General features: G+C 55.5%; 1 protein-coding gene and 1 long non-coding RNA gene across 9 annotated transcripts in view; one reads left to right on the top strand and one right to left on the bottom strand.

Annotated features, from left to right (window-relative positions):
• Positions 1-25,289, bottom strand: part of NOL4L (nucleolar protein 4 like) — a 60,575-nt gene that overhangs the window by 19,989 nt on the left and 15,297 nt on the right. For 2 of the 8 annotated variants that reach the window (XR_009819834.1, XM_062009003.1), the window contains exons 2-4: positions 23,499-23,654; positions 19,378-19,489; positions 14,942-15,051 (exon numbers count right to left, since the gene is read on the bottom strand). Coding sequence is in view for 2 of the 8 variants with exons in the window: in XM_062009003.1 (XP_061864987.1) it covers positions 14,942-15,051; positions 19,378-19,489; positions 23,499-23,654 (378 nt within the window). In the remaining 6 variants the exon portion in view is untranslated. Of the gene's footprint in view, positions 1-1,889; positions 1,989-2,052; positions 2,136-3,742; positions 3,807-4,208; positions 4,471-4,670; positions 4,756-14,941; positions 15,052-19,377; positions 19,490-23,498; positions 23,655-25,289 lie in introns of those variants that run through there. The other 6 variants (XM_062009007.1, XM_062009006.1, XM_062009008.1 and 3 more) reach the window with 6 other exon arrangements.
• LOC133626914 (uncharacterized) lies at positions 4,972-6,278 on the top strand. The gene is made up of 2 exons (XR_009819835.1): positions 4,972-5,087; positions 5,411-6,278. It is a non-coding gene; the product is annotated as an uncharacterized LOC133626914 (long non-coding RNA).

Raw genomic sequence — 25,289 nt, 5'->3', positions numbered from 1 at the left:
TTTTGACTGTGAGCAAACAAATGTCTTTCAAGATAGGTTTGTGCTTTTCCTCCCAGCTCCTCGTCCCTGCTGCAGACACATCTGCTGGCTCCGGGCTCCAGCCCGCCCCAGCCCACTCCCTCCCTGTGCCTCCCAGGGAGCTTCCTGAAATCTGCAGGAAGGGACAGAGGGACGGGGCTCAGCAGCCCCGTGGGGCAGGGCCATCCAGCCCCCAGCAGTGTGCCCCCCTGCAGCCCCCTGAGCCCAGGTGGGACAGAGGGACACAGCAACTCCCCCACTCAGCACTGCGCCGTGGCCACGAAGCAATCCTGTCTCTCCAGAAACTCCATCTTGTACACAGAGGAACAGAACTGCAAAGGTCTCCCTGTTGCAAACTATAAATAGTCTCTTTATTGTAAGCATTTGCAGGGAGGCAGCCACCCTAATATCTGGCCTCCTTCACAAGGCTTACTCAAGATTACTGTCAGAGCTTAAGAGACAAACGCAAATGCCAAGGTCCTTGCTGCCCACAGTCTCTCACCTGTCTGGTGAGGAGGAGGAGCCCTGGGAGAGACCCGCGATGTTTTTGGAAAGCAGCCAGCTCTGGAGTAGCCTCTGGGGGCTGCAGAGGCCACCCAGCACCGGCACCCACCCTCCAGCCAGGCAGTATCACTCTCCCCATGCTCAGCATCACGCTCCCCACGCACTCTCCCGCGGTGGGAGCACGGTGACAGGAGGGATTCCTGCCTGCACGTGCCACCTGAAGTGCTTTACAAATGTGTACAACTCTCTAGAGGTGCAATAACATTTGCCTATTATTAGGAATACTCTGGATATCAAACCAGAAACTGATAACCTATAAATGACTCAAATCAAAAGAGGCCGTCGCACGTTCACCAGTCCAGGGTGCAGTCACCAGCAGAAAGAGACAGTTGCTGCTGTGGGACCCTGCCAGGAGGCCACATCCCCACATCCCCAGTGTCACCCTCTGCTTTCCAGTTTGCTGCTTTCCAACAACCTTGGCTAAACCATCAAAGAGACAGCCCTCCTGGCAGCTCCCAGGCACAGCCCACCCCAAGGGCAAGCAAAGCCGACAGTGCAGGCGCTGGGTGAACCCTTCATGTCAGTGGGAAACAGCCACAGCACTGCTGGGACAACATCTGCTGCCCGTGGGCTTGGGGCAGCCCCCACAGCTCTGCCCAGGCCACGATGCCTGGGAGCTCCTCACACCTTTGTGCCTCTTCCCCAAAGCAAGAGAAAAGCTGCAATTTCGAGCATGGCTCTGGCCAGCCCTGTCCCGTGGCTCTGGCCAGCCCCGTCCCTGTGGCTCTGGCATCCTCTGCTGCCCCTCGGCCACATCTCTCACTGCTCGCTGGGACATCAGAGGCCACCAGCAAGTTCCCTCCTCAGAACATCCCTCAGAGAGCAAAGGCTCAGTGTTGTGAGCTCACACCAGGGACAGTCCCAGGCATGGGAGGCCCCAGCAGCAGCACCCAGAGCCCAGCCACAGCCCAGGAGCAGCCCTGATCCATCGGCTGGAGCAGAGGGACAGCAGCACAGCACAGGTCCTGGTGTCAAAACACACGACAACAGAGTGCAATCAAAACTGCTGGCTGGGTGGGGAGCTCTGAATTTCCCCTGGATGCCAAGAACCTGGCTGAAGGCTGAGCCCTGGAGCAGGCTCCACCACCCAGCCAAACAAGGAAGCATTTCTCAACAGCCACACAGCTACGACTCGGAGCAATACGGTAAATCTCATCTACCCTTCCACCCTCTTTTGGCTCGCAAGTCAGGCAGCTCATTCTTTTTCCTCTCTGGGTTCTCAGGAGAATTCTCTCTGCTAATTTCTTCTTTCCTGTAAACAAACTTCAAATGAAACTTTCATTAGCAAACAGAACACAGTCCATTACCAGAGCCCGTGTCAGGACCGGACGCCTCCTCCCCGGTTCCACGCCACCGGTGGCACAGACGGCAGCGACAGCCCCAACCAGCCAGCCCAGCGCCGAACCCCAAACCCCGGCTGCCGCCCTCCTCCTTCCTGCCTTCCTCAGCTCTCCAGAGAGATCTCCTCACCCCGCTGTAAAGTCCCATCGCTTTGTTTCCAACGTTCAAGGGACTGAGCGATCAAGGGTCAGGCGACGTGCGTGCGGCTCCTCTTTGGCAAGGGGAAGTCAGATCCTGCCGGTGCGCTCGCAGGCCACACCCCAGGGCTCCGGGCACCAGGCAGGGTTTGGAAAACAACATCCTCGCTCCTCTCCTTATCTACAGTCCAACATTCACAGCTGCTCTGCAGCCAGCGTCGCTCTAGCCGGCAAAGGCAGAGACTCACATGCGCAGGGCTCACACTCCGCGTTTCTGTCCCACTTTCCATTCACCACTCCTGGAGCAGCTCGTGTGCACGCGGCCGCTGAGCCTCCCAACTTCCCTCCAAGTCAGAAAAGTATCCTTCCTCCTCTAGAGCTGGAAACCCTGGGTACCAACAGCAGCCCTGGCTGGACTGAGAACACAGCGAGTCACTGGTAGATCCAGGGGCATCATCGGGACCTCCGGGTAGCAAGGCTTTAATTTCCAGGCAATGTTTCTCCAGCAGCAGCTCTCCTTCCTGGAGAACCACCTCCCACAGCACAGGCTGGAGCAGGGCAGGGGGGGAAGCTACACTTAGAACTGCATCTCGTAAATATATGCAAGGCTATCAGTAACCTGCTTATTTTACAGCCAGGCTCAGTTTCTCGGGGACTGCCTTGCACGTCTCTCTCCAGTCATTTACATGCTGTGCCTCACGCTTTATATTCCAGGCTCCGAGTCTCAGGACAGTTTATTTTCTCTCTTTGAGTCCTTTTATTCTAAGCTGTGTCCTTTCACGCCACAGTCTGCTGTCCCGGTGGGATTTCCCAGGGCAGAGCAGGAACCGAGGCTGTGTAACGTCCCCAGCACGCAGCCACGCTCAGCTTCCCACCACAACCTGACGTGTTTTTAGAGTCAACAAAAGGCAACGCGTGACCACCAGCCCCCGGAGCCGCTCCACGGCCGTGCCAGCTGCAGCCTGCCCGGCACAGGCAGCCCCCAGACCCGCCAGGTCACGGCAGCTCCCGCCGGGACCCGTGTCCCCAGCCTTGGGACGAGCTCTCAGCAAGGCAGCCTCATCTCCGTCTCAAGCTGCTGTTTAAACCCGGCCCTCTGAGCATGCCAAGAAGGTATTGAACCAGATTTGACCCTAACTTAACCAGTTCAGCGCGGAGAAAGGCTTACTAATGGAACATAAAACACTCCCGGTCAAAGATTGATCCTGCAGCCCCCAGCACGGCGCTGGTCAGTGCTCGAGGAGCGGCGGCACACGGGTGTACGCGGGCTGCGGTGGCAGCGAGCTGTGACTGCGCTGCCTACTCGTGTGTGCAATTCACACACCAAACAGAGCATCCCCAGAGCTCTTTGTCAGGGCACTTACGTCCTTATTTACTGCTATTTCTCCCCGATTTCCACAAGACGTGGCAAAAACGAGTATTCTTTAGTTCCCAAAAACGGGCAAAAGAGTTAATTCAAAAGGCGAACAGCAAATGAAAGAGGAAGAGAGGCTCATCGCCTCCCGCACCTCCCCTTGCTCTAAGAGCTCTCCTTCTGGGACCCCCCCGGAGCGCAGGGTGCTTAGGGGGGGGCAGGGGCGGCCCCGCACCCCCGTCCGCGGCCGCTGCCCCCCGCGCTCCTGCTTCAGCCGGGCAGCGCTGAAGAGGGGACCCGGGCCCCGTGTGTCCCCCCCTCCCCGTACCTCGCACCCACCTCCCTGGCACCTGAACTCGCTCCCAGCCGGGCGGGCGCTTTGCTTTTCCACGCCAGGCGCGGACGGTGCCTCGATCCCCATAAAGCGCGCGGTGTAAAAGGGCACTTTGCTCTTCCCCCAGCGCCGGGGAGGGAGGGAGGGGGCGCGGCTTTGGAGCAGAGGGCCGAAGGGAACAGCCCTGCGGGCTGAGCGGCTGGGGGTCCCCCCCCATCCCCGACGGCCACGGGGCCCGGCGTCGCCCCCCGGCTGGGACACGGCTCCCACGCGTGTCTCCCCGCAGCAGCGAGGTGCCGGGAGCCGGGCGAACGTTCCCGTCCCGCCCCCCGCGCCCCTCTGCCCGCAGGTAAATAAATACACCCGCGACGGAGAGACCTGGCCGCGCGTGTGCGCGGAGCCGGGGCCGGCACACGGAGCTCGGCGTGCGCCGGGGATTGACACGTAAGTAGGGCTTTACCTCCAGGGAGGCGGCTATTTCCAGCACAATCCCCGCCCGTGGCCGGGGCCGGGGCGGGCGGCGCGGCGATGGCGGCGTAGAACCGGTGCCCAGGAATTGATGGGGCCGGAGCGCTCCCGCCGCCGCCTCCTCCCACTTTCTTCTCCGCTTTTGTGCTCTTCCGGGGAAGGGAAGGGGGAGCCGCGCCGGGCGCGGGGAAGGACGCGCCAACCTCCCCCCGCCGCCGCCGCCGCCGCCGGGCGGGCGACCCGCAACTTCCCGGGGAAGCGGCGCGGCGCGGCCGCTCCCCCCCGAGCCGGGGCCGGGCCCCGCGGCCGCCCCCCCCGCCCCGCCCCGCCCCGCCCGCCAATGCCCCCCCCACTTCCCGCAACGCCGCGGCCGCGTGGAGCCCCGCGCATCCTCCCCCCTCCTCCTCCTCCACCTGGGGGCCGGGGCCGGAGCCCCCCGCGGCCGGGCGCGTACCTGGAGCCGGGCCTGGGGCCTGCCGGCCTGCGCCAGCCCGGCGGCGCGGCTGGGAGCGCGGGGCGGAGGGACGGAGGGAGGGGGCCCGGGCTGGCGGCGCTCCGGAGAGGCTGACAACCAGCTGCTGCCCGGGGAGAGGGGCCGGCGCTGCGGAGCGCGTCACTCCCGGCTCCCGGGGGGGCGGAGGGGGGCGAGCGGGGCCCGGCCGCGGGCGGAGGGGGCGGGGGAAGGGGAGCGGGGCCGCGGGGGGCGGGCGCACCGGGCCGGGCGCGGCGGGGGGCGCGGGAGCCGCGCCTGGAAGAGCACATTGTGGAGGGCCGGGGAGGGCCCTTCCTCCGGGAGGAAGAGACAATGTCCAGGGCCGGGCGCCTGCTGGAGAGCCGCGAGAATGCACGGCCGGCGGCACGGCACGGATCGGTACGGCACGGCCGGGGGTGGGGGGCTGCAGCCCGCCCGAGCATCCTCCGCTCGGCACGGCACGGCACGGCTCGGGGGGGGGCTGCAACCCGCCGGGGGACACCCGGCCGGGCCCGGCCCGCTGACCTACAGCCGGCCCGGCCCCGGGAGCTGCGGCCTGGGCAGCGCCGAGGTTTGCCCGTGCCGCCAGGAACGGGCCCGGCGGCGAGTCCCCGGCGCGGGGTGGGCGTCCCGCAGCCCCCAGCCCCCCTTCCCCTGCGCTGGGTGGGTGCAGCGGTGCCCAGGCCCCGCGCCGCCGCCTCTGCTGAATCCTTTTGTTTCAGAGGATTCTCCCTGTCGCACCGTGGGAGCAGGAGAAGACCCCGCGCTGCCAGCGGCAGCATCGCTCGGCGCCGCAGCCGCCCTCTGCACCTTGGAGCTCGGCTGCTGTTAAAGCAGGGCAGCTCCTCGACGGCAACGCTGCCCACCCCAGCTCAGCCGTGCCCCCAGCACAGCCCCGTGTCGGGCACCCTGCTGCCGCATCCCCAGGAGGGCTCAGGATGCTGGGTGGGCAGTGCCTGGGGTCCTGGCACGGCTCTGGATGGTGCCAGCTACAGACAGGGCCCTGAGGACAGTGGGTTGGTGACCTGCTGCTTGGTTGGAGATGGAAGCTATGGGCAGAGGGGCCTTAACATCCCTCTGCCCAGCCTGTCTCCCACCTCAGCGTCCCCCTCCCCAGCCCATCTCCCTCCCCACACTGTTTAAGGGCGATGAAGGCAATTTTTACAGAGCAACCCAAGTGTAAGGGATTGTGCTGGAGCCTGCAGCAGGCCAGTGCCAGAGCTGAGGATGGGAACTGTCACAGTCGTGTTTATGGCTTGTTAGTGCGGATGCCCAATTATGATGTTTTCTACTCCAGCCTTAACCACTTCACTGCTAGGGAAAGCATGCAAGGGAGGAGGGGCAGCTGGGGAAGATCTCAGGCCGGAGGTGAAGATGGGTATTGCTCAGTAATGGTGTTTGCATCTCCTCCAGGTCAGTCCATGGAGCCAGAGGCTGAGGGGTGGGAGCAGAGCCCCAGTGCTCCCACTGCCAGGGAGAGCAGTGGGCTGCAAGCCCCCAGCTGCAGGGGCCTGCTCTGCACTCACTTCCAGCTCAATGGCTGCTGCTCCTCCCTGGAGCTAAAATAAAATCCTGACCATTTAAGGTGAACAGGAGACTTGCTGTGGACCTCACTGGAGCGGGATTGTAACCCCTTCCCATTGCTGGGCTTTGTTTACTCCTTACGCTCCCTTCAGCTTCGAGCTAGACCAGCTTGAAGCCATTTAGGAGAACAGCACATCCCCCCAGGGAGCGAGGCTCCGGCCCCTCTGTGCAGAGCTGGCTGGGGACACAGGCTGGCCAGGGTGTGGGTTGGAGGCACGGCCACTGCTCCGTGCTGCCTCACCATGTGGACACTCTTATTTTATACTAAGTGCCTTTGTGTGGGTTAGGTTAATCCACTTTGGAAATGGATTAACCTAAATTTCACATCGGCAAACTTAGTGCCCAACGGCCACATCCACACAGGGAGCAAGGGAGGAAGAGCAGCTCAGCCGTAGCTGCCGGGCAGGAGCTTTTCCTCACGCAGGGGAGGGGTCCTGACCCTCAGGGGGGTCACTGCTGCAACAAGTGGGGTCATGAGCCCGACAGAAACGCAATTGTCTGTGCCAGCGCTCGGGGTCGCGGCGCTGGCAGCAGCGGGGCTCACCGGCGCAGGGGGGCTGCCTCCAGAGCCGGGGAAGCTTTGGGGAGGAGCACACACAGCTCCTTTCCAGTGGGTATTTTTTTGATTCAAAAGTATCTAGGGGGAAATAACTGGCAATTAGATTTAGAATTGGTAATAATAATTCATCAGGTTGTCAGGAAGAGGGCAAGTGCCTTAGGAGACTGCACGTTACCATAATAAACCAGTACTACTCTTATTATTTCATATACAACACACAGCAAATACATTATTCATAAGTCGCTTCCCTCCCACTCTCCTCTCATCATGTTCATTACTCCTGGTCCCTGCAAACCCCTTCACACAGCCAGAGAACCCGGGGTTCCCTGCCAGGCTGTGCCAGGGTGCCAGCAGAGCCCGAGCCGCGGGGCAGAGCAGCCGTGCCCCGTGCCACACTGCCCAGCCGCGTACCAGGCAGCGCTAACCATGCCCTGACCCCATCTGTCAGCATTTCCTAAGGCAAGGCTCCACAAGAATACCAGGGCTGCTGGCAAACCCAGGGATAAGCTACGTTTAAGGCACTGTGGGAGCTTAATTGAATGGTTGTGTTGTGGAGTATGGGGCACAGTGATCTAGTGGCAGGAGCAGGGGACTGCAGGATCCGGCCATGGTGCCAGAGGAGTCACTGACTCATGGGCGACCTTGTGCCAGTCACTTGATGTTCTTGTGCCTCTGAAAAGTAGGCTAAATAACAAATGGGAGCTCCTGCATTGGGTCCTCTGTGACCATCAAACCCCGCTGGGTAACGGGCATTAGAACACGAATCTATGGGGGCAAGGACTGTGAGGAAAGCGGGGCAAGAGGGGCCGTGCTGCGGAGGAAGAGATGCTCACAACTGCTCCTTTTGCCGAAGGAGGGCCCCAGTTGCATGGCACAAGCTGTTATCAACACTGTAGTTTAACTTATCTGCCATCTAGAGCAGAGTCAGGGAAAAAAAGAGAGTAAAGATTTGGGAAACTTTGCTCTAGAGCAGATTCGATGTGGGTGAGGGCTGCATTCCCACTGCAGCTTGGGCTCTCCCTCTGCAAAAGCAGCAGTTGTGAGCATCTGGCATATGCATGAATAAAAAGGTGGGGTTTTTCTTCCCCAAGAGCCAAGATCAAGACATGGGAGTGAAATACAGCTCCCTCCTTCATGGGGTACATCAGGCTCTGCCAAGCAAAGGAGCAGGAAAGGAGCTGGTGGAATTTGCCTTGCTCTGGAGCACAGGGAATGTGTTTTTGAAGGAGCAGGTCACAGTCAAACATCCCCCCAACATCTCTTGCCAAAGCCTGAACCCACAGCACCAACAGGAATATCTGCCTTGCACTACACACTGAGCACAACCCTCACAGCTCCTACCCAAATCAGAATCAAGTCAACATAAACAGAGCAACCACTGAACCCATTTCTGGCAGTTCTCAAGCCACACCATGTGTTTCAGAATCCATCTTTGAGAGTCAAATGGACTCCTCAGAGGTAGACACACCCTCAGAGATACACATACCCTCAGAGATACACACACCCTCAGAGACACACACAGCCTCAGAGACACACACAGCCTCAGAGACACACACAGCCTCAGAGATAGACACACACACCCATTTTGTGCTCATGAGGCTCGTGAGGTAGGTCCTAGGAGCCTGCAAGGTGCAGGCAGTGGAAACAAAAGCCAGTGGCCAACGTGAGGTTTGAAAGCTGAACCACACAGCTCCATCTCTGTAACAATGGAAATCATTAATAACAGCTCCCACTCTCCAAGTAGCTGCCATCCAAGCTCTTGAAGAGCTTTATTAGTGAGCAAGACCTCAGAAGTCTCTCTAAGGTATCATCCCCTTTTTAAAGGGAGAAGGCAATTAAGAGACAGCCATTTGTGTGACTTGATCAAAGTCAATACACAACACCCAGCACCTGTGCTCGCTCAGGAGCCAGTGCAGAGCACCTCACCATGCAGAGCCTCCCACAGCACGGGGCAAATCTAACAGGATCCGTGAGACTGTTGCATGGATGTGAAATGCTTTCTTCAAGGTGCAGTGTGCGTCTTTCCAGCCTCCCCAGGAACATTTCCTGGCCCCACTTCACAGGACCTGAACCAAAACTTTGTTTCCAGTTGTGATGGGAACAGAGGCTCTGCTGCTGGTGACTGCACAGGGGCTGGACAGCATCCCTCCTCACCACACAGGGGAGGCACATGGAAGAAATGACAAATTAAAGACAGGTAATGTGATTTCTGGCCCCACTCATTCAGTGCTCCCAGAATCAGGCTCAAGCAGCTCTCAGGTCTTAGTAGGTTCCTCAGGCTGAATCAGTGGACAACGTGCACCGAGGGGTTGGGGGTGTGTGTGTTGGATCAAGGAGGAGCAGGGAATCCACACAAGCCTTGCATGGGCCAGGCAGTGCAGGACCTCACAGCCACAGCTGTGCAGCTCTGAGCTCCATGGAGTCACCAGCCCAGGGGACTCCACATTCCCCAGCCAAGCGCCACTGGCCCGTCCTTCCTCCCAGGCACACCCACTGCGGGCTCCCACTGCCCAGCACAGGTCTGCCATGCCCTGCTCCTGCTTGATCCAACACAGCCCTCACCAGCACAACAACCACAGCTCCACTGAGAGGGAGATTAACTTGTAAACATCCCCCAGATGCTCTCCTGGACCTCAGCTGAGCTCCACAGTGTCACAGAGAGTGAGGAAGGGAACTGCTTCTCTCCACTGGTCCACCAGTGAGGAAAACAGACCAGACCAGTCACACTGGGCAACTAAATACACCTGAGCAGCCGAGGAGTAGGTGAATTGTGCCAAGCATCACTGGCATCAGGCAATGCCACTGCCTTCCTTACAGATTTTCCCCAAAACTCCAGAGTCTGGGCCTTGGCATCACACCTCATTTGAAGATGAAAGCCACAGCGGCAGGATTTATCCCGGGCAGCCCAAGCTGGGGGTCTCAAATTGTTTGCTTGCATTGAGTGTTGCACTGAACAAACAGCAAGCTCACCTGTACTGCAGCTGTGCTGGGAAAGTACTGCGAGATGCACACAAAGGGAAAGAAAAGCTCTTCAGTTGTTACCAGCTGGGGACGTCAGCGTTAATTCCAACAACAAAAACGAGTTGACCCTCGCTGAAAGCAAGCTATTCACAGGAGTCTGAAACCAGCCTCAGTGCTGTGATCATCTGACCTCCTGCATCTCATGAGCCATTAAGGCCAAGGATGAAAGTTTTGCTAAACTATCTTTGCCAGTAAAGGAGGCTGTTGTGACAGCCAGAGCTGCCTCCTCAGCTCTGGCCAGGGCCAAGTCCCTCATTTAGGGCAGAACTGGTGGTTGCCAGGCCCCTCCTGCTGCAGCTCCACTAGAGCAAGCCTGCATCCTATCGATTGCATGAGCAGCTCTGGTCACAGTGCTCACTCTGGCTGTATGGCAAATATTCCCTTTTCCTCTGGATGTAAGGGTGCATTTAGCACTTCCCTAGTGCTCCAAAATGGCTTAAAACAGGAGGAGCAGGGAACAAAGATCTTTCCAAGCCAAGGAAAGGCCCCTTGAATGAGTTACCTCATCAGGTTGATTTAGAGGTATTTATTCATGGAGATGTTTAACACCCTCTTTAATGGGCTGGAAAGTACCTTATCATCCTCATGTGATGCAAACCCATCATCCCACTTCCTTTTCAGATACTGACTGCATACTTCTGCCTTCCCTGCCTATGAACAGATGCAGCATTGCTTTGGGATCCCTTCACTAAGCACCCAAACAGCTAAATCCGGGTCCTGGATCTCGCCCAGCAGCTGCCAGCCCTCCCAGATTTGGTTCTGGTCTCAGGACTATGTGAAATGAGATGTCTACAGTTCTCACTGGTGAACTTACAGGCTGCAAATGAAAACCTGGTGTGTCCTCTCCTGCAGCCACTCTCCCCCCTCCCTGCCTCTGCAGCCTCCCCTGTGCCAGTTCTGCACCCCCAGGATTAGCCTGGAGATGGATGTGAGGCAGAAGGAAGCGAGCAAGCTGCCAGGGGAAGATGCATCTTAGCTCTTCTGGTAATACCAGAGCCTTCTGAGACACTGAAGCGAGCGAGCACAATAGGGGGTGGACCAGGGAGAGAGGAGAGTGGAAGGAGGAGGACTTAACGCTGCAAACCAGCCTCTGGTCACGAGGCTCTGAGAGCTCCCAAATCCCGCAGCGGAGGCTCCATCCTCCCCAGCATTAGATAAAGCCAACTCCCTGCACATCTGTGGGAGCTAAACCCGAGTGCCCCCTCCCAGCCTTACATTACTCTGCTGTTGGGGTTAAAGCATTGCTTGAAACCGTCTTTTAAACCCCACATTCACGCATCCTCACACCCTCCAGGCTTGCAGGGAAACTCCCTGGCGGGTGCAGGACCAGGCTCTGTCCCTCTCAGACACAAGCCAGCCTGGCAAAGCCATGGCAACAAGGAAAACGCTGCCGTTGTTCCTCATCCCAGAGCAGATCCTGCCATTCACTGATTGCATGACCTTCTGTCAGCAGTCATTGAAGCAACCTTTCAAAATGTTTCTGTATCATTTAAACCTGGTTACTTGGCCCTGGACTGCATCTGCCAAGGCAGCAGCAACATCTCCAGAGCAGCGAGTGAGCCTGGGGCACTGCAGGGCTGGGGTTTGGCTTTTAAAATCTCTATATCCCAGCAGCCACCAGTGGAAATTCTGCCCCAACAGCCTTGCATGGAAAATAAATCCAAGGCTGAGTTGGAGTAAGACAGAAAAGATTGTCTGGGAGATGGCTGCAATACACCTGAGTAACTCAGTCACTTAAAAATGCCAGTATTTAGCACGTGAAAATGAGGTGGAAGGATCGTCACAGATAAATAGCAAATCTCTTTATTCCCTTTTGCTGCCACATTGGGAAGGTCAGGAGTTCAGAGGTGCTGTAATGCCTGGGTACAGACCCTGCAGTGTGGTTACCTCAGCACTCTGTGGAGTGGGTCCTGATTTTTGTCACCCGTGTGAGAACTGGTATAAAATGGGAATGAAGGAAGACTCACACCCCAGAAGCTCCTTCTTGTGAGCCCAGTTTAAGCAACACAGGTCACAGCTGGTTTTCACCACGCCAGAGCAAGTGTACTGACTCCAAGAAATACACTGCAACACATTCAATGGGAACTCTTGGTCTGGTGAGCAAAGAGCTCCTCTTCTCACTGCTCCTTGTCCCTAAGCAGAGATAAAAGGCTTTATCTAAGGTTCTTCTGGAGACACCATTACCCTAATACTGATGTGCTCAGGAGCACTAATAAATTACACTTACATGCACACGTTTTTTCCTCAATAATGAAGTTAAAAGCCCACTTTGGCATAAATTCATTCACTGTTACCCCAAGTGAAGCAAGTTCCTCCCGGTGCTGCTGCACACCAGTAATTGCTTCTGGCAAAAGCAAAGTCCAACCCAAGTCTGTTTCATTTCTTTCTGTGCTCCCCCCCCCAAGCACTGGTGAGTGCTGGGCAGAAGGGTGGCACAGCAGCAGAGCTGAGCTGCAGAGGAACCAGGATCATTCTGTAAATGTTAGTCTATGAAAGCCAGGCAGTGTGTGTTTGGACAGTGCACATGTCAAAGCAGGTTGTCTTTTCTTCCTGGTTTGCATTTGTAGCAAAGTCAGAATTCCCCTTTTTCTTTTATTTTCATCTTCAGAGGACTCTGGCAGTTTGTAAACCCCTGGAACCCCAGCAGCTCAAACTCCTAACCCCAAAGCTTCCCCACAGCAGCCCATGACCTGTGCTCCACAAAGACTGCCAGGATCCTCCAGGAGAAGAGGATGGGACTGTTGTGTTTCCAATGCAAAGTATGAAGAAGGAAAAAAACAGGAGGGGAATGCTTGGCAAAGGGAACTAAAGCCTGGTATTGATATTATGACACACATTTTCTGCACGTGGCCTTCAGTGCTCACAGCACAGGTAGAGCCAGAGCTGCCCTGGGAGGGTGGCACTGGCTTCCCTGGGAGCCGTGGAGCACCCACACCCAGCGCCCAACCAGCTGAATCCCCTCCAGACTGGCATTCCTTCTAGATCTCAAGGAAAGCTTTAACACTTCAGAAGCCTGAGCCACAGGACTAATCCTTTGTTCTTTTGCTCTCAGAAATCAGTTCCAGGAACACACCAATGGCAAATTTTACCTCTCCCAAAGAGTTTTTCCCCTTGGTTGCTACAGCTTGAAACTTTCCAAAAGCTGCACTGCAACGTGCTGATGGGAGCTCAGGGAAAGAGAAACTTTAGAGGCAGGGAGTAACATCAAGCCATTTGGTTTATGATCTAAACCACCAAGTCCTGCTTGCCTCAGCTGGTCCCTTTTCTGTTCCCATATGACACACACGTCTATTCCCACCTTAGTGAGCGTCAAGGGTGTTGGTGGTAGCAGCACATCCCATCTCTCTACCTCTCCAGTGCAAACTGCTAAAACATGCTTCAGGGTATAAACTTCTCAGCCCTCTAAATTACCAAGCAAAGTTCTCAAAACAAGTATTCCTAAGCATGCAGCCTCAAAACTCGAGGTTCAGTACTAAAGCCTGCCAGCTTCTGGGGTGGGTTCTATTCTGGAAGTAAGACCAAACTGCAAGTACAGTTTTCTACCTGTAGAAATTTGGTACAGGAGCTTACTGAGGCTTCATAACACAATCCTGTAGAACAGAGCTTTGAAGCCAAGAGGAACAGGTAGGAAATGCATAAATGTTAACTAGACAAAGCCCTCAGACTGTCCTTTTGTGTACATCAAACTTGCAAGAGCTGCCTGGAATGGTGAAAAGCACCATTTGTCCTCATGGCCCACTGAGTCCTTAAACCTTGGTGAAGAGCAGGTTGGTGTTCATTGGCATGAAGAACAGTTGGGTCTGCAACATCAGCACCCCGCTGCTGGGAGTTGCACCCAGACCCAGCAAACACTGCACAAGCCAAAGGCGGTTGGAACACGTTGGCTTTCGATCCTCTTTATCCCAAAGTGGTGCTGAAGCAGCCATCACACACCACCAGGCAGCACAACCACCCACTCCATGTCCCAGCCCAATCCTGCCAAACTTGGTGCATTTGGCATTTCAAAAGCTATAACATAACCCGGTGCAAACACAGCCTTAAACCCACTCAGACATCCAACATGCACAAAGGAGAGCTCCAGAACCCAGAAGTGCTTCTGCTCTTGTCCCTCAGCAAGGTTTCACTGCCAAAGCCTCAGAGGAGCTTGGTGTCTCTCCAGCTCCTGAGAGCAAATCCACATCTGGCATTTCACACCCTGGCAATGGATGCTCTAACCAATGTCCCTTTAGGGTGCCACTAGACAGAAGTACTTGTTGGGCACAGTTTCACAGGTGAAGCTGTCAGCAGTGTTTGCCACCACTGCACAATGCAAACTCCTTCACTCCTTGCAACTGGCAGTAACATATGAGATCAGATTCAGGTTTCAGTGTGCTGGAAAGAAAACCCAGCACTGCCTTCCAGTGCAGATTGTGGGGAGCAAGTAAAACACACTTTTCTTTTTATAGACTGTTTCCATGGTGCACAGAGGTTCCCACAGCTAACTCTGCAGCTGCACAACTTCACAAAATTGCACAGCCTGGGTGTAATTCTGTGGCAGTCTGCCCCATCCAACCCCAAATCAAAATTCAGTGGCTTAACACTCTCATCAGACAACTGAGCCTTCTCCCACTTGGACACAAGAGCAGAGTTGCTGTGAGTGAACTTCCTCAAGCTGCCCATCAGCTGCAGAGAGCACCAAACACCTGAAGCAAGGTCTGGGTTTCACATCTCACTTGCAAAAGCTCCCAGACAATTAGGAAGAGGTAAACAAACCAAGTCCTATGTGCTACATTTATTTCTAAGGCAATTTCTTAGAAGAACCATACTTCTAAAGAACAAGCAGAGTGTTGTAAGCAGTAACTGCATCAGCTCCATCTCTGCACTGACACGACTGTGGAGCAGACCTGTTTGCCTTCCCCGAGCCAGACCAGAGGCACACTGCTCTCCCAGCCTCCACACACCAACACTCACTGCACCTGAGCAGAGCCTGACCTGCCTGGGCCAACTGGCTGTTTCCAGAAGCATCCTCCCAAAGCCAAGGTGCCCAGGCCCATGGCCACACAGACACAGGCCCGTGGCCACACAGACACCCCGCACCGCAGCCACTCACCTGCTCCTGGGAATTCATCACCCGCAGCTTCATTTGCTTCAGGTAGGTCGAGGTGAGGGGCATGTTGTAGTCAATGATCCCAGAAACCAAAGAGGAAGGTGGTTCACTCTCTGAGGAACAGAGGAGACACTTCATTTAGATACAGGGACCTGGAAGCACAGACCTGCCCTGTGTGCTCATCATCCTTAAGCACATGCATTTAACAGCCCTTCGAATCCCAAGCCAGCGCCCCCTGGGCCGAGGGTTCCAGCAGAACATGACCCCACCAAGAACATGATCACAGAACAGATGCTGTTTTGCACACAGAGTGGAAAAAAAAGGCATTGCTGTCACCTGTGGAAAAGAAAACACATAATACAGAGCTGTCCAGGCTGTCCAAGTGGGATGTAGGAGAGGAAGGAACCGAGTCGTGCCGCCATCTCAGCAGCACTTCCATGCAAAGGGGATCCTTGCAGAGGCTGAGGAGCAGGAACACGTTTGCAGCTTGCTTCAGCACTGCAAGGGCTTGCCAATTTTGCTGGGATTCCCTCAGGTAGGAGTTAACATTAAGGCAACTTATTAAGCATCTCTATCTGGTGATGAAGATTATTTTTAACACCCTCATTAAAACACAAACTTAATTTTAAAGATCTTTAATGTAAATTGTTCCCATTGATTCCTCTGGCTGCACCATATTGAGCTCTAGACATGAGATTCAGACCTCTCCTGCAGATTTGCCTGGTCCTTCCAGACCAGAAGGGCCCCCACAAAACAAATCCTCACTGTTTTTCCTGAATTCTCCAAGTCTAGCCAGTTCTGCCACCATCACCGTGGAGCTTGTGAGCTCTGTACAGAGCACAGGAACACTGGTGGAATGATCTGTTCTCATGCTGAATTCACAGGCTCCTGCAATGTGTTTGTCCCATTGGAAAGTTGCCACAGGAACAGCCTCTGGCTAAAAAGAAGATTTCTTTGCCTTCAGTACAGGCAGATGCAAGTGTGGAGAATTAATCCAGCCTTCCCACACACTCTGAAGGGATGTGGTGTCCACTGGAAAAGCAGCTGACAGGACAAGGGACTGGGAAGAAGGATTCCCAGGAGCTGAAGGTGAACCCACAGTGGCAGGTTTCCATTCCCATCTCTGAATCTCCCTGGCTGGCTTGCATTGTCTGGATTCACAGGCACTTCTCACACAGCCCCTTGAAAAAGCACCTTAGAAAACCCACCAACCCAAACACAAGGGCCTGGCTTTTCAGAAGTGCTGAATACCAAAACATGCCAAGAAAACTCAGCAGCTCTGCAGATGCTTCACACCTCTGGAAATGCCAGATCTGAATAGAAATGACCTCACCCAAAACCTGTCTGTAACCACCTTAAGCATTCAGTGAGTTTTCTGTCTCAAAACACTAACTGCATCCACGGAAATACAATGCTTGCTTTTTCTTTTTCCAGGTCCATCCCATTCATCCCTGAATGTCCTGCCTGTGGATGCAGGAAAGGGCAGACAGAGCTACTCAGGCCATCAGCTTGCTCACACATGAGGGTACAAAGCCTTTAGGAACCCTGTAAACTGATTCTCCCTTCCCATGCCAGTGATCTCTGTCAGGCTTCAACCTGCACATTAATGAAGACCACTCCTATGCTTCCACATATGAAGTACCTAAAGTAACCCACTACTGCACCATGCAAGGACGTTGCTTCGTGATGAAAAGCTCCTAAAATCCCAGAGCAAGGGCTGCTCCTCTCAGTCTGGTTTGGTGGTGAAAGGGGAACCAGCTCCCAGACACAGCATCTGCCACCACCCAGGCTGCCAGGGGTCAGCAGCCTTTGAGAAGAGTTTAGGAAAGCATTTGCTAAGAGTAACAATGATGGAGCCACAGGCATGGCCCAGGCAAGTCTCTCAGACCACTCCCCACTTAACAGTTCAACCCTCCAGAGATGAATGAGGTTCAACAGCAGCAGCTCAGCATCCTCAGACAGGGAGGAAGAAGGAAGCTGATGATCTTTGGTGCTTAGATTCTGCCTGAAACCATCCTGATGTAAATGGCTAATAATCCTATTAGCAGTCACAAATTTGCTGTGGATCCCTTCAGCTGCCACAGATAACAGCTTCAGCCCAAGAAAGCAAAACCTCTTTCATTTTCCCCCCTTGTTTAAGCCAACTGGAAAAGAAAGAAAACCTTTGTTTTCAAAGGCCTGGGGGACTCCACGGGAACAATCCTCCCGTCCTACGTCACACGAGGGGGCTGCTGGAACCCTTCAGCTCCTTTTTCAAAGTGCTCTGTATCACATGCCCCACGTGGTGGACACACAGATGGAACAGACACAACAGTTGGAAGTACCAGCGTTTTGATCCCAACTCCACTGGAACTAGTCCCAATTTACTAGTGGGGTGAGGAGATCACAGGGAAGTCCACTGATGTTCCACCTTTCCCACGAGCAAGACAATTTGCTGTATGAACTATGGGAGTGCCCTGCAGGGCTTCATGTCACTTCTGCTTAATTAGGGATTTCTGTGATGAGGATTTAAAGGTGCTGAGATCTCTAATGGACAGAGATGGGAATGGCTGACAAGCATCTACAGGTAAAGCTTAACCCGGGGTGTGTGTGTGTGCATGTGCCCACACTGAGGTGATTCTCCTGTGACTCCGATGCTTTTTCAGGTGATTTGCTCCCCATACATTCCTGAATATGTATCAGTGCAATCAGACACTTCCCCAGTAAAAGTTCCCTTATCTAATCTGCTCCATGCATTTTCACAGGTACTTAGTCACTATTTAGGTACAATTCAGAGCAGAAAGGCACTTCTGTCCCTCTGTCTTTCCATTCCTCTGGGAGAGGAAGCAGAACCTTTTACGTGCAGGATCCTTTGTTTTCCTGCTCCATTTATTTTTAGGAGAGCTGCTAAAGGGGAAAGCTTCAGGAAAATAACTATTGTATAAACTTACACAGCTAGGGCTGATCTGGGGAAGATACCCAGCACCTCCTGTCCTGTGAGCTGCCTCTGGGCTGGGGCGGGTGCCCTGTTGCTGGAGCAGCCAGGGGAGGGGATGGTGGGTGGGCAGCAGGGAGCCCCTGAAGGAACAATGATTCTTTTCATCACCTGCCTCCAGAAGAAGGATCCCAAGCAGTGGGGCTGAGGGCTCAGCTGGGGCCAGGCATTTAGTGAGGTGTCCTGGTCTGGGTCAGGTCAATGGGCAACATCTGTGTTGGCCTCACTCATCCCATGGCCCTTCCTGGCCACCCCAAGCACAAGGCTGTGCTGCAGGGCTCGGAGTGTCCCGGTGATGGATGCAGCACAGCCAGGGATGCAGCTCCCAGCAAGGCCAAAGGCCAAAGCTTCTCTCAACCTAATTGGAAAGAGGGATCGGGCCCCTGGCCAGCAGAGTGGGAAGGGCTGCAGTGATGGAGCTGAGGCTGAGAAATGTCACATAGGGTTTTTTGTGAGAGTCCCTAAAAAAACACAAGTACAGAGCATTTCAGTCACTATCTTTGGAAAGCTGGCCCCAAAAATCCACTGGGGCCCAACCTCTGGGCTGTCCATAGCTCTGCTGCCACCAGCAAACAGTGGAAGTTGGTGTTTAGTATTTAGGCACTATTGTTGGGTCTTTTGTTCCTTTAATTCTGCTTCTTTGCTTGATAAGAGCTGCCAAATGAGCCCTGTTTACCTTAACAGGTTTGGAACAGAGGAACTCTCTGCTTATGGGGTTTTTTAAAGCAGCATTTTTGTTGGACTAAAGCTCTCAGTCAGTTTGATGCTTTGCACTTGATAATGGAAACAAGTCTGAGAAAGAAAAACATGCAGCCATCAACTTTGACCGTTCACTGGAAGAAAACCTGATCCCACTCTGTGCACTGCTTGTATCTTTCAGGCCTGGGAGCTGCAGATTGGTTCTGTTTTCAAAGGTATAAAGGAGCCAAGGGCCACAACGGCCCCACCAGTACACAGGCATAACAGAACTTTGATTACCAAAACACTTTCCCTTATCAAAGCAGGAGAATGATGTGCACATCTGTTAATTACTGCAGATTACTCCTTTATCAGAAGCTTGGGTTATTCACACACATTCAGTGCTTTTCATTGCAAAATTAATAGCTTCAATGAAAAACTTGAGGTCATTTTTTTTGGTCAGCAATAGAAGTTTCCACCCCTGTAGGACTCTGGGCTGACTGCAGGCATATCTGCAGTGGCTTTGCCCCACGCTTTGTTCAGCCACACCAGAGAAGCTCAGAGAGGAAGATCAATGGCTTCTGCTCTCCAAGCTGAAAACAGACAAACCACATTTAAGCAGTTCTTTCAGCTTGGCTATAAAAGTGCATGAAAAATCACACAGGTTAGGAAAACCATTAGGTTAAGCAGTATCCCCTGGCTGGGGCAGGATCCTGACAGCTCCCAGCGAGCCTGTGCTGCTGCGAAACGCTGCGTCAGCTCTGCTGGCAGGATACATTCCCCTTACCTTTGGGCTCCAGGCCGTTGGAGTTGAAATGCATCCTCTTCTGGCACTCGGTGCAGCTCATCAGGAACCTGGTCACGGCTTCTCTCGGGAGGAAAGCGTAGGTCTCTGCAATCTGGGAGAACAAGGAGAGGGCTGTACCTCCTGGGCAAGGGACAGTGCCTAAGGGAGAGCCGGGTGCTCTCCCACCCAGCCTGGCCAAGAGCTCACAGCAACACACCCTGCCCTTCAGCTGGTCCTGGGATCCCTGTACCACTCCCTCCTGAGCAGCTGTTGATGGAGCAACATTTTAGGAGGGTAATGGGTGTGTCAATGAGGCACCAGGATGCAAAGGACCAGCCCTCTGGGCATAGCCATCCCTTCCCAGAAACTCCTTTGCACTCCTCCTTGGAGCCCAGGAAGAGCCAAGCTACCAATGTGTGAGACTCCAATGAGAGTGAGGCCTCCTCAGCTCTGTTTGCATTGTTAATTACCATCACACCAGTAACCTGAAGAATCCATTAATCTTTCGTAAGGGCAGGTCGCTTTTCCCCACACTGACAATCAATTACTGTTAATAACACTTTGCACTTCTGTGACATATTTCATCAAGGGAATTGGGAACATTTTTACAAACAGCAATGAATGAAGTGTCCTGCACCTGTGTGGCAGGGCTGCATTTTACAACATGAGGAAAAGCTCGGGATAAATATTGAAAACTTGGATGCTTGACATTAAACACTATACCCAGACCTGAGCACCCTCAGAAGGTGCCTGGCTACTGCAGAGTCCTATTCTTCCAATTAATCCCTGCCAGCAGCAATGTTACAGCATTTCTAAAGATCAAGACTAGGTCATTTAGAGAAGGAATGGGGCAATTTCAATGTAGATTTCTTTAAGGCCATAAGAGACCATCAAATCACAGAGTCAGACCTTCCTGGTAGCACCAGTCAGGGAAGTGCACCCAGGTTCTGCAGCCCAGCAGCCTGTGCCTTGCCTGAAACATCTTCCAGGAAGACATCTGGTCTTAATTGGAAGGCATTAAGAGGTGGAAAGCCCACCTCTTACTTTGGGGTTGATTCCTACAGTTAATCACCCATCCTGTTTGGTCTAAGTGACTTGTGGTAGCACGGCAGTTCCCAAACCAGGGGCCGTGACCCCAGCAGGGGTCACAGCACTTACAAGTGGGGTCATAAAGCAGACAGAAATGCAATTGTTTGTGCCAGTCCTGGGGGCTGAGAGCCCAGCAGAAGTGGGGCTCAGGTCGGGAAGCGGGGCTGCAACCAGACACCCCGGGAGCCACGGCCGGAGAGGGGGCTGAGCCGGGACAGCAGTCCAGGCCGTCCTGACCCTCTCCTCTGGCCAGTGGGCATCACCGTCCCACCTCATTTTGTTTACAACAATGAAAGATACATTCCAAGAGGCTTTTTTTTCTGGCCTCCAGGACAGTGTGCTGCCCAAGCTTGGGAGACAGCGATGTCGCAGAAGCAGGGCGGTAGGGACAGTGTGCTGCCCAAGCTTGGGAGGCAGCGATGTCCCAGAAGCAGGGCGGTAGGGACAGTGTGCTGCCCAAGCTTGGGAGGCAGCGATGTCCCAGAAGCAGGGCAGTAGGGGCAGGGTGCTGCCCAAGCTTGGGAGGCAGTGATGTCCCAGAAGCAGGGCAGTAGGGACAGGGTGCTGCCCAAGCTTGGGAGGCAGCGATGTCCCAGAAGCAGGGCAGTAGGGACAGTGTGCTGCCCAAGCTTGGGAGGCAGCGATGTCCCAGAAGCAGGGCAGTAGGGACAGGGTGCTGCCCAAGCTTGGGAGGCAGCGATGTCCCAGAAGCAGGGCAGTAGGGACAGGGTGCTGCCCAAGCTTGGGAGGCAGCGATGTCCCAGAAGCAGGGCGGTGGGGCAGAGGGTTCGTGGCTGGCGGCACAGGCAGCCCCGTGACCCGCCGCTGCGGCGGGAGCACACACAGCCATTCATTCATCTCCACTGAGCGGCAGCAGAGCCCGAGGTTTCCGTGCACGCTGATGCCAGATGGGTGGAAAGTTCAGGCAGGGACCTCGTCCCAGCCGTTCAAATGGAGGATGCAGTGCCTGGTCCTCATGGGAGTCTCCTCCTGTTCAGCTGCAGCCCCGTGGAGCTCCGTTGTGACCGAGCGCCTGCCCAGCTCAGCCTTTGCCTCTGTGTGTGTGGTAGGAACCCACACACAAGCACCAGCAGCTCCCACAGAAACGCTGAAATCAGGGGCCTGGAAATTGCTGGTGGCTGAGGTGGTGGCGTGGCACAGGCAGGGAGCTGCCCTGTCACTGCCTGCGGGGCTGAGCCCTGTTTCCCTGCCTCTTTTGCTCCAGCAAACTCATAGTCTCTGCTGCAAATGTTCAGCTAATTTTAGTGGTACAGTTGTTATTTCTCAGCTGATTTGATGCTCTGCAGAGCAGACAGCTCCCTTGATGAGTTATCTCCCATCCAAACTCCCTTTCTGATTGCCTCCCTCCGGAGGTCACGGACAAGGGCAAACTCTCCAGTGCCTCTAATCACAAACGGTGGGGAACAGGAGAGGGAGGAAAGCGTCAGGGGACACGGGAAGCTCTGGAGGCAGCAGCCCCACAGTGTGTCCTTTGTGCACCCCGAGCCGTGGCAGGGGCCACGCTACGCAGCATTTCACCTTCCAGAGCCGGCTGCAAAGGCGCTGCAGGGAGACAGGGCACGAGCAGGGCCAGGCAGCCCAGCCAGCAGCGTCCTGCCAGGTCAGGAGGGGATACACGCTGCTAATGTGATGATCTCAGCTCAAGAGGGAGACAGAGGGGAGGAGCGTGAAGCTCTGTGACTGCTGTGAGCAGGCCTGGGAAAACAGACGGATCCAGCCGGCTCCCCCGGGGCTGTGCAGGGCACAGATTAGGCCTCCAGAGAGATGAATTGAAGGAATTAGGGGAGGGTCGGAGGGGCCTGCTGCAGACATGAGCGGAAAGTTTTCCAATCGTGGCCGTGCTGGTGGGGCTGCTCCCCACCCCCTTCCCAGCTATAACGAGGTCACTTGCCCCAGGGAGGGTCAGCGCCTGCCCCAGCCCCGTGCTCTGCTGCAGGGCCGGGAGCTGAGCCCGCAGGGCACAGGGCGATGCCACCAGCTCCGTGTCCGCAGCCCTGCTCCCCAGGGGCTCCTCCTGCATACAAGGGGCTGCAGGGCACCAACAGCCACGGACAGACAGCCACGGCAGGACAGGCAGGGCAGACTCCACCCCTGAGGCAGCTCCGGCAGCACACCCAGCCCTGCATAATCTCAGGCATCATCACAGAGACCAGGGCAGGCTGCACAGACCTCTCTGAGATGATGTATACACCAGAGACAGGAGCTGCCAGCCAGCCACTTCTGTCTCTAAGCGACCTGGTCCTTAGGGCTGTGGGATTCAAGGGAGCAGCTCGGCTTTGGACAGTAAATTCAGCTTTTCCTGTAAAAGGAGAGCCCAAATGTTTGCACGTGGGCTGTGCAGAGTCAGGAGGAACACCAAGCTCCCTGGAGAAGCACACTTCAAGCTAAATTATTCCCGACCTAACTGGAGTGGGTTCAGGATGGATAGAGCTGGTTCTCAGCATCCATGGAGCACCTGATGAGACTCAGCTCGGTGCCTGCCTCCATTTTGTAAGGGAGGAAGCCCAGCCATGGGCTGGCAAGAGCATCCACTCGTCTGGGGAAGAGGGCTGGGCTCCAGCCCTGCCCCAGTCCCCCCTTTCTGGCTGCTCCTGCCCTTCAAGACCCAGGCGGGACATTTCCCTCTGGCTGAGGGAGAGGGAGGCAGATGGCACAGAGCAGCGTGTGCAGGGGTCTGGGCAAACCTCCCCTCACCCACCAGTAATGCCGAGCATTTCTCTTTCTCCTTTCTTCCCCCCAGACACCTACAGTTGTCTTTGTATGATTCACTGGGCCTTTCCTCCCAGGCAGCCCCACCGTTGCGCTGCCTCTGCAGCCGCGTTTCCCATCTCCCCGGCACAGCTGCTCTGCCTTTGAACGGCTCCTGCCTCACGCCTCCCTGCACAGGCAAACACGGCTCCCCTCTGCCTGTGCCTCGTGCCAGTGGCTCTGCTTCCCCCCAGCCTCCCGTGGCCGTGGCTGCTGCAGCCCCGTCCCCTCGCTGCCTGGGGCACGTGAAGGGGGAGTCTCACCGCTCGGTAGGTTTTCTTCTGCCCGGCATGTTTGGGTGCTTTGCCTGGCTCCGACGAGCTCTCCACATGCATCGAGTATATGATGTCAAAGAAATCTTCCACCACAGCCACACGTTTCAGAGAGATGCCCTCGGGCTCCGACAGTCCATCTGCCCCCTACAACAGTGCAGGCAAGTTGAGTTAGTGTCAGGATGGGTGACAGGGGTGACGAGATCGGCCCCGGGGCTAACGTGGTTGGAGGGGGCAGAGTGGCAGTGCTCCAGCCCCGGGCTGCCTTGGGCACGGGGGGATGTGGGGGATAAATTAAACAGTGCTCCAGGGAGGATCCTGCTGTAGCCAGGGCAGTGGCGGCTGCTGCTGCTGTGCTGCTGAAGCTGCCAGTGAAATTGGGCCAGGAACAAAAAAAAAATACCACGAGGACAGTCCAGAATGGAGTCACAGCCAATCAAGAAATTCAATGTTCATAATTTGGGAGTATTTTGCTAGGCAGGGAGCAGGCAGGGGAAGCCATTTGGACCCTCACATGGTACTAAACCACCCCGGGAAGCCCTGCAATGTGGGGCAGGCTCGCAGGCTGCAGTCCCCACAGCCACGGATCAGCTGGCAGGACAAGGCTTCTCTCTGATGCCAGGATACGGCCCCTAAAGGAAGGAGATAGAATCGCCCTCCTTCCCTGCGCTGACCTTTCCAAGGCACCCTCCCTCTCTCGCATACGCAGAGCAGCTGAGCGCTGGCAGCAGCAGCACAGCTCTTTGTGTGTGAGGATGTGCTGGAGAGCAGGAGGCAGTAATTCTGCCACACGGCAGTGGTGACAGACTGGTGGGAGTGGGAAGTGTGGGGAGCAGGGCTCCTCCGAGCTGACTGGCACCAACGGTGTCAGCTCAGGCTGGCAGGGTGTGCTGAGGGAAGGGGAGGCAGCCCTCGGTCCCTGGCACAAAGCACCAGAGCGGGGAGTGCCCGTGGGAGGTGGCTGGTGGCTACTGCAGTGGCAGAGGGTCCCCAGAGAGGGCCAGGCTCGGGCAGGCCCTTTGCTGGCTCCTTGGGAAAAGGGCCATTGCTGCAGAGCCAGCTGTACAGAAATACCCACGCCACAGGCACAGGCACGCCGTGTCCCTTGGAGGCCCTTTCCAAAACGGGATGCTGAGCAGCTGGCACAGCCCAGGCTGGCCAGCAGCAGCCCCCACACCTCACTGACACACAGAATCTCCTCTCCACCAGCACTCAGGTGCCTGTGAGTGCGGGCAGAGGTCTGTGTGTGACAGGAACACCCAGGCTCCCAGCCCCCGGCTTCTGCTGTTACTGGTGGTTGGGCTCCGTGTATCTTACACGGTCTATAGATCGGATAAACGCTGTTCTTAAGCTACCAGTTGAGGGACTCTCAAAAATCAATCATTTTAGAGGGACCTTCTGCTAAAGACGCACCCAGCATGCTGGGGAAAGAGTCCTTTAATATAAAGCACCTCCTGTTACAGCTGGCTCCTCAGCCCTGCTCAGAAGAGGGGCACGGAGCGTGGTGGGACAGGGCAGCCTGCTCACCCAGCACCAGCATTTCCCAGCACAACCCGCCTCTGCCTTCCCTGGGGAGCCCTGAGCCGCGTGTCAAGGTGGCTGCAACAAAGGGAATGTTGGGAAGGAACACAAGGGGCAGGGTGGCAGCGCTGCCGTGGTGGGGGTCGGGAAACTTTGCCCCAGGGAGCGTCTTTGAGGAACACGGATCTAATTTCTTCTGTCACCATTCAGGGAGTTTTACTTGAATCGAGGGCACGGGTATTCCCCTGCCAAGGAGAAGCG

Source organism: Colius striatus, chromosome 16 (assembly GCF_028858725.1).
Source record: "Colius striatus isolate bColStr4 chromosome 16, bColStr4.1.hap1, whole genome shotgun sequence".
Classification (NCBI taxonomy): domain Eukaryota; kingdom Metazoa; phylum Chordata; class Aves; order Coliiformes; family Coliidae; genus Colius; species Colius striatus.
This window is presented reverse-complemented; position numbering and strand designations above follow the sequence as displayed.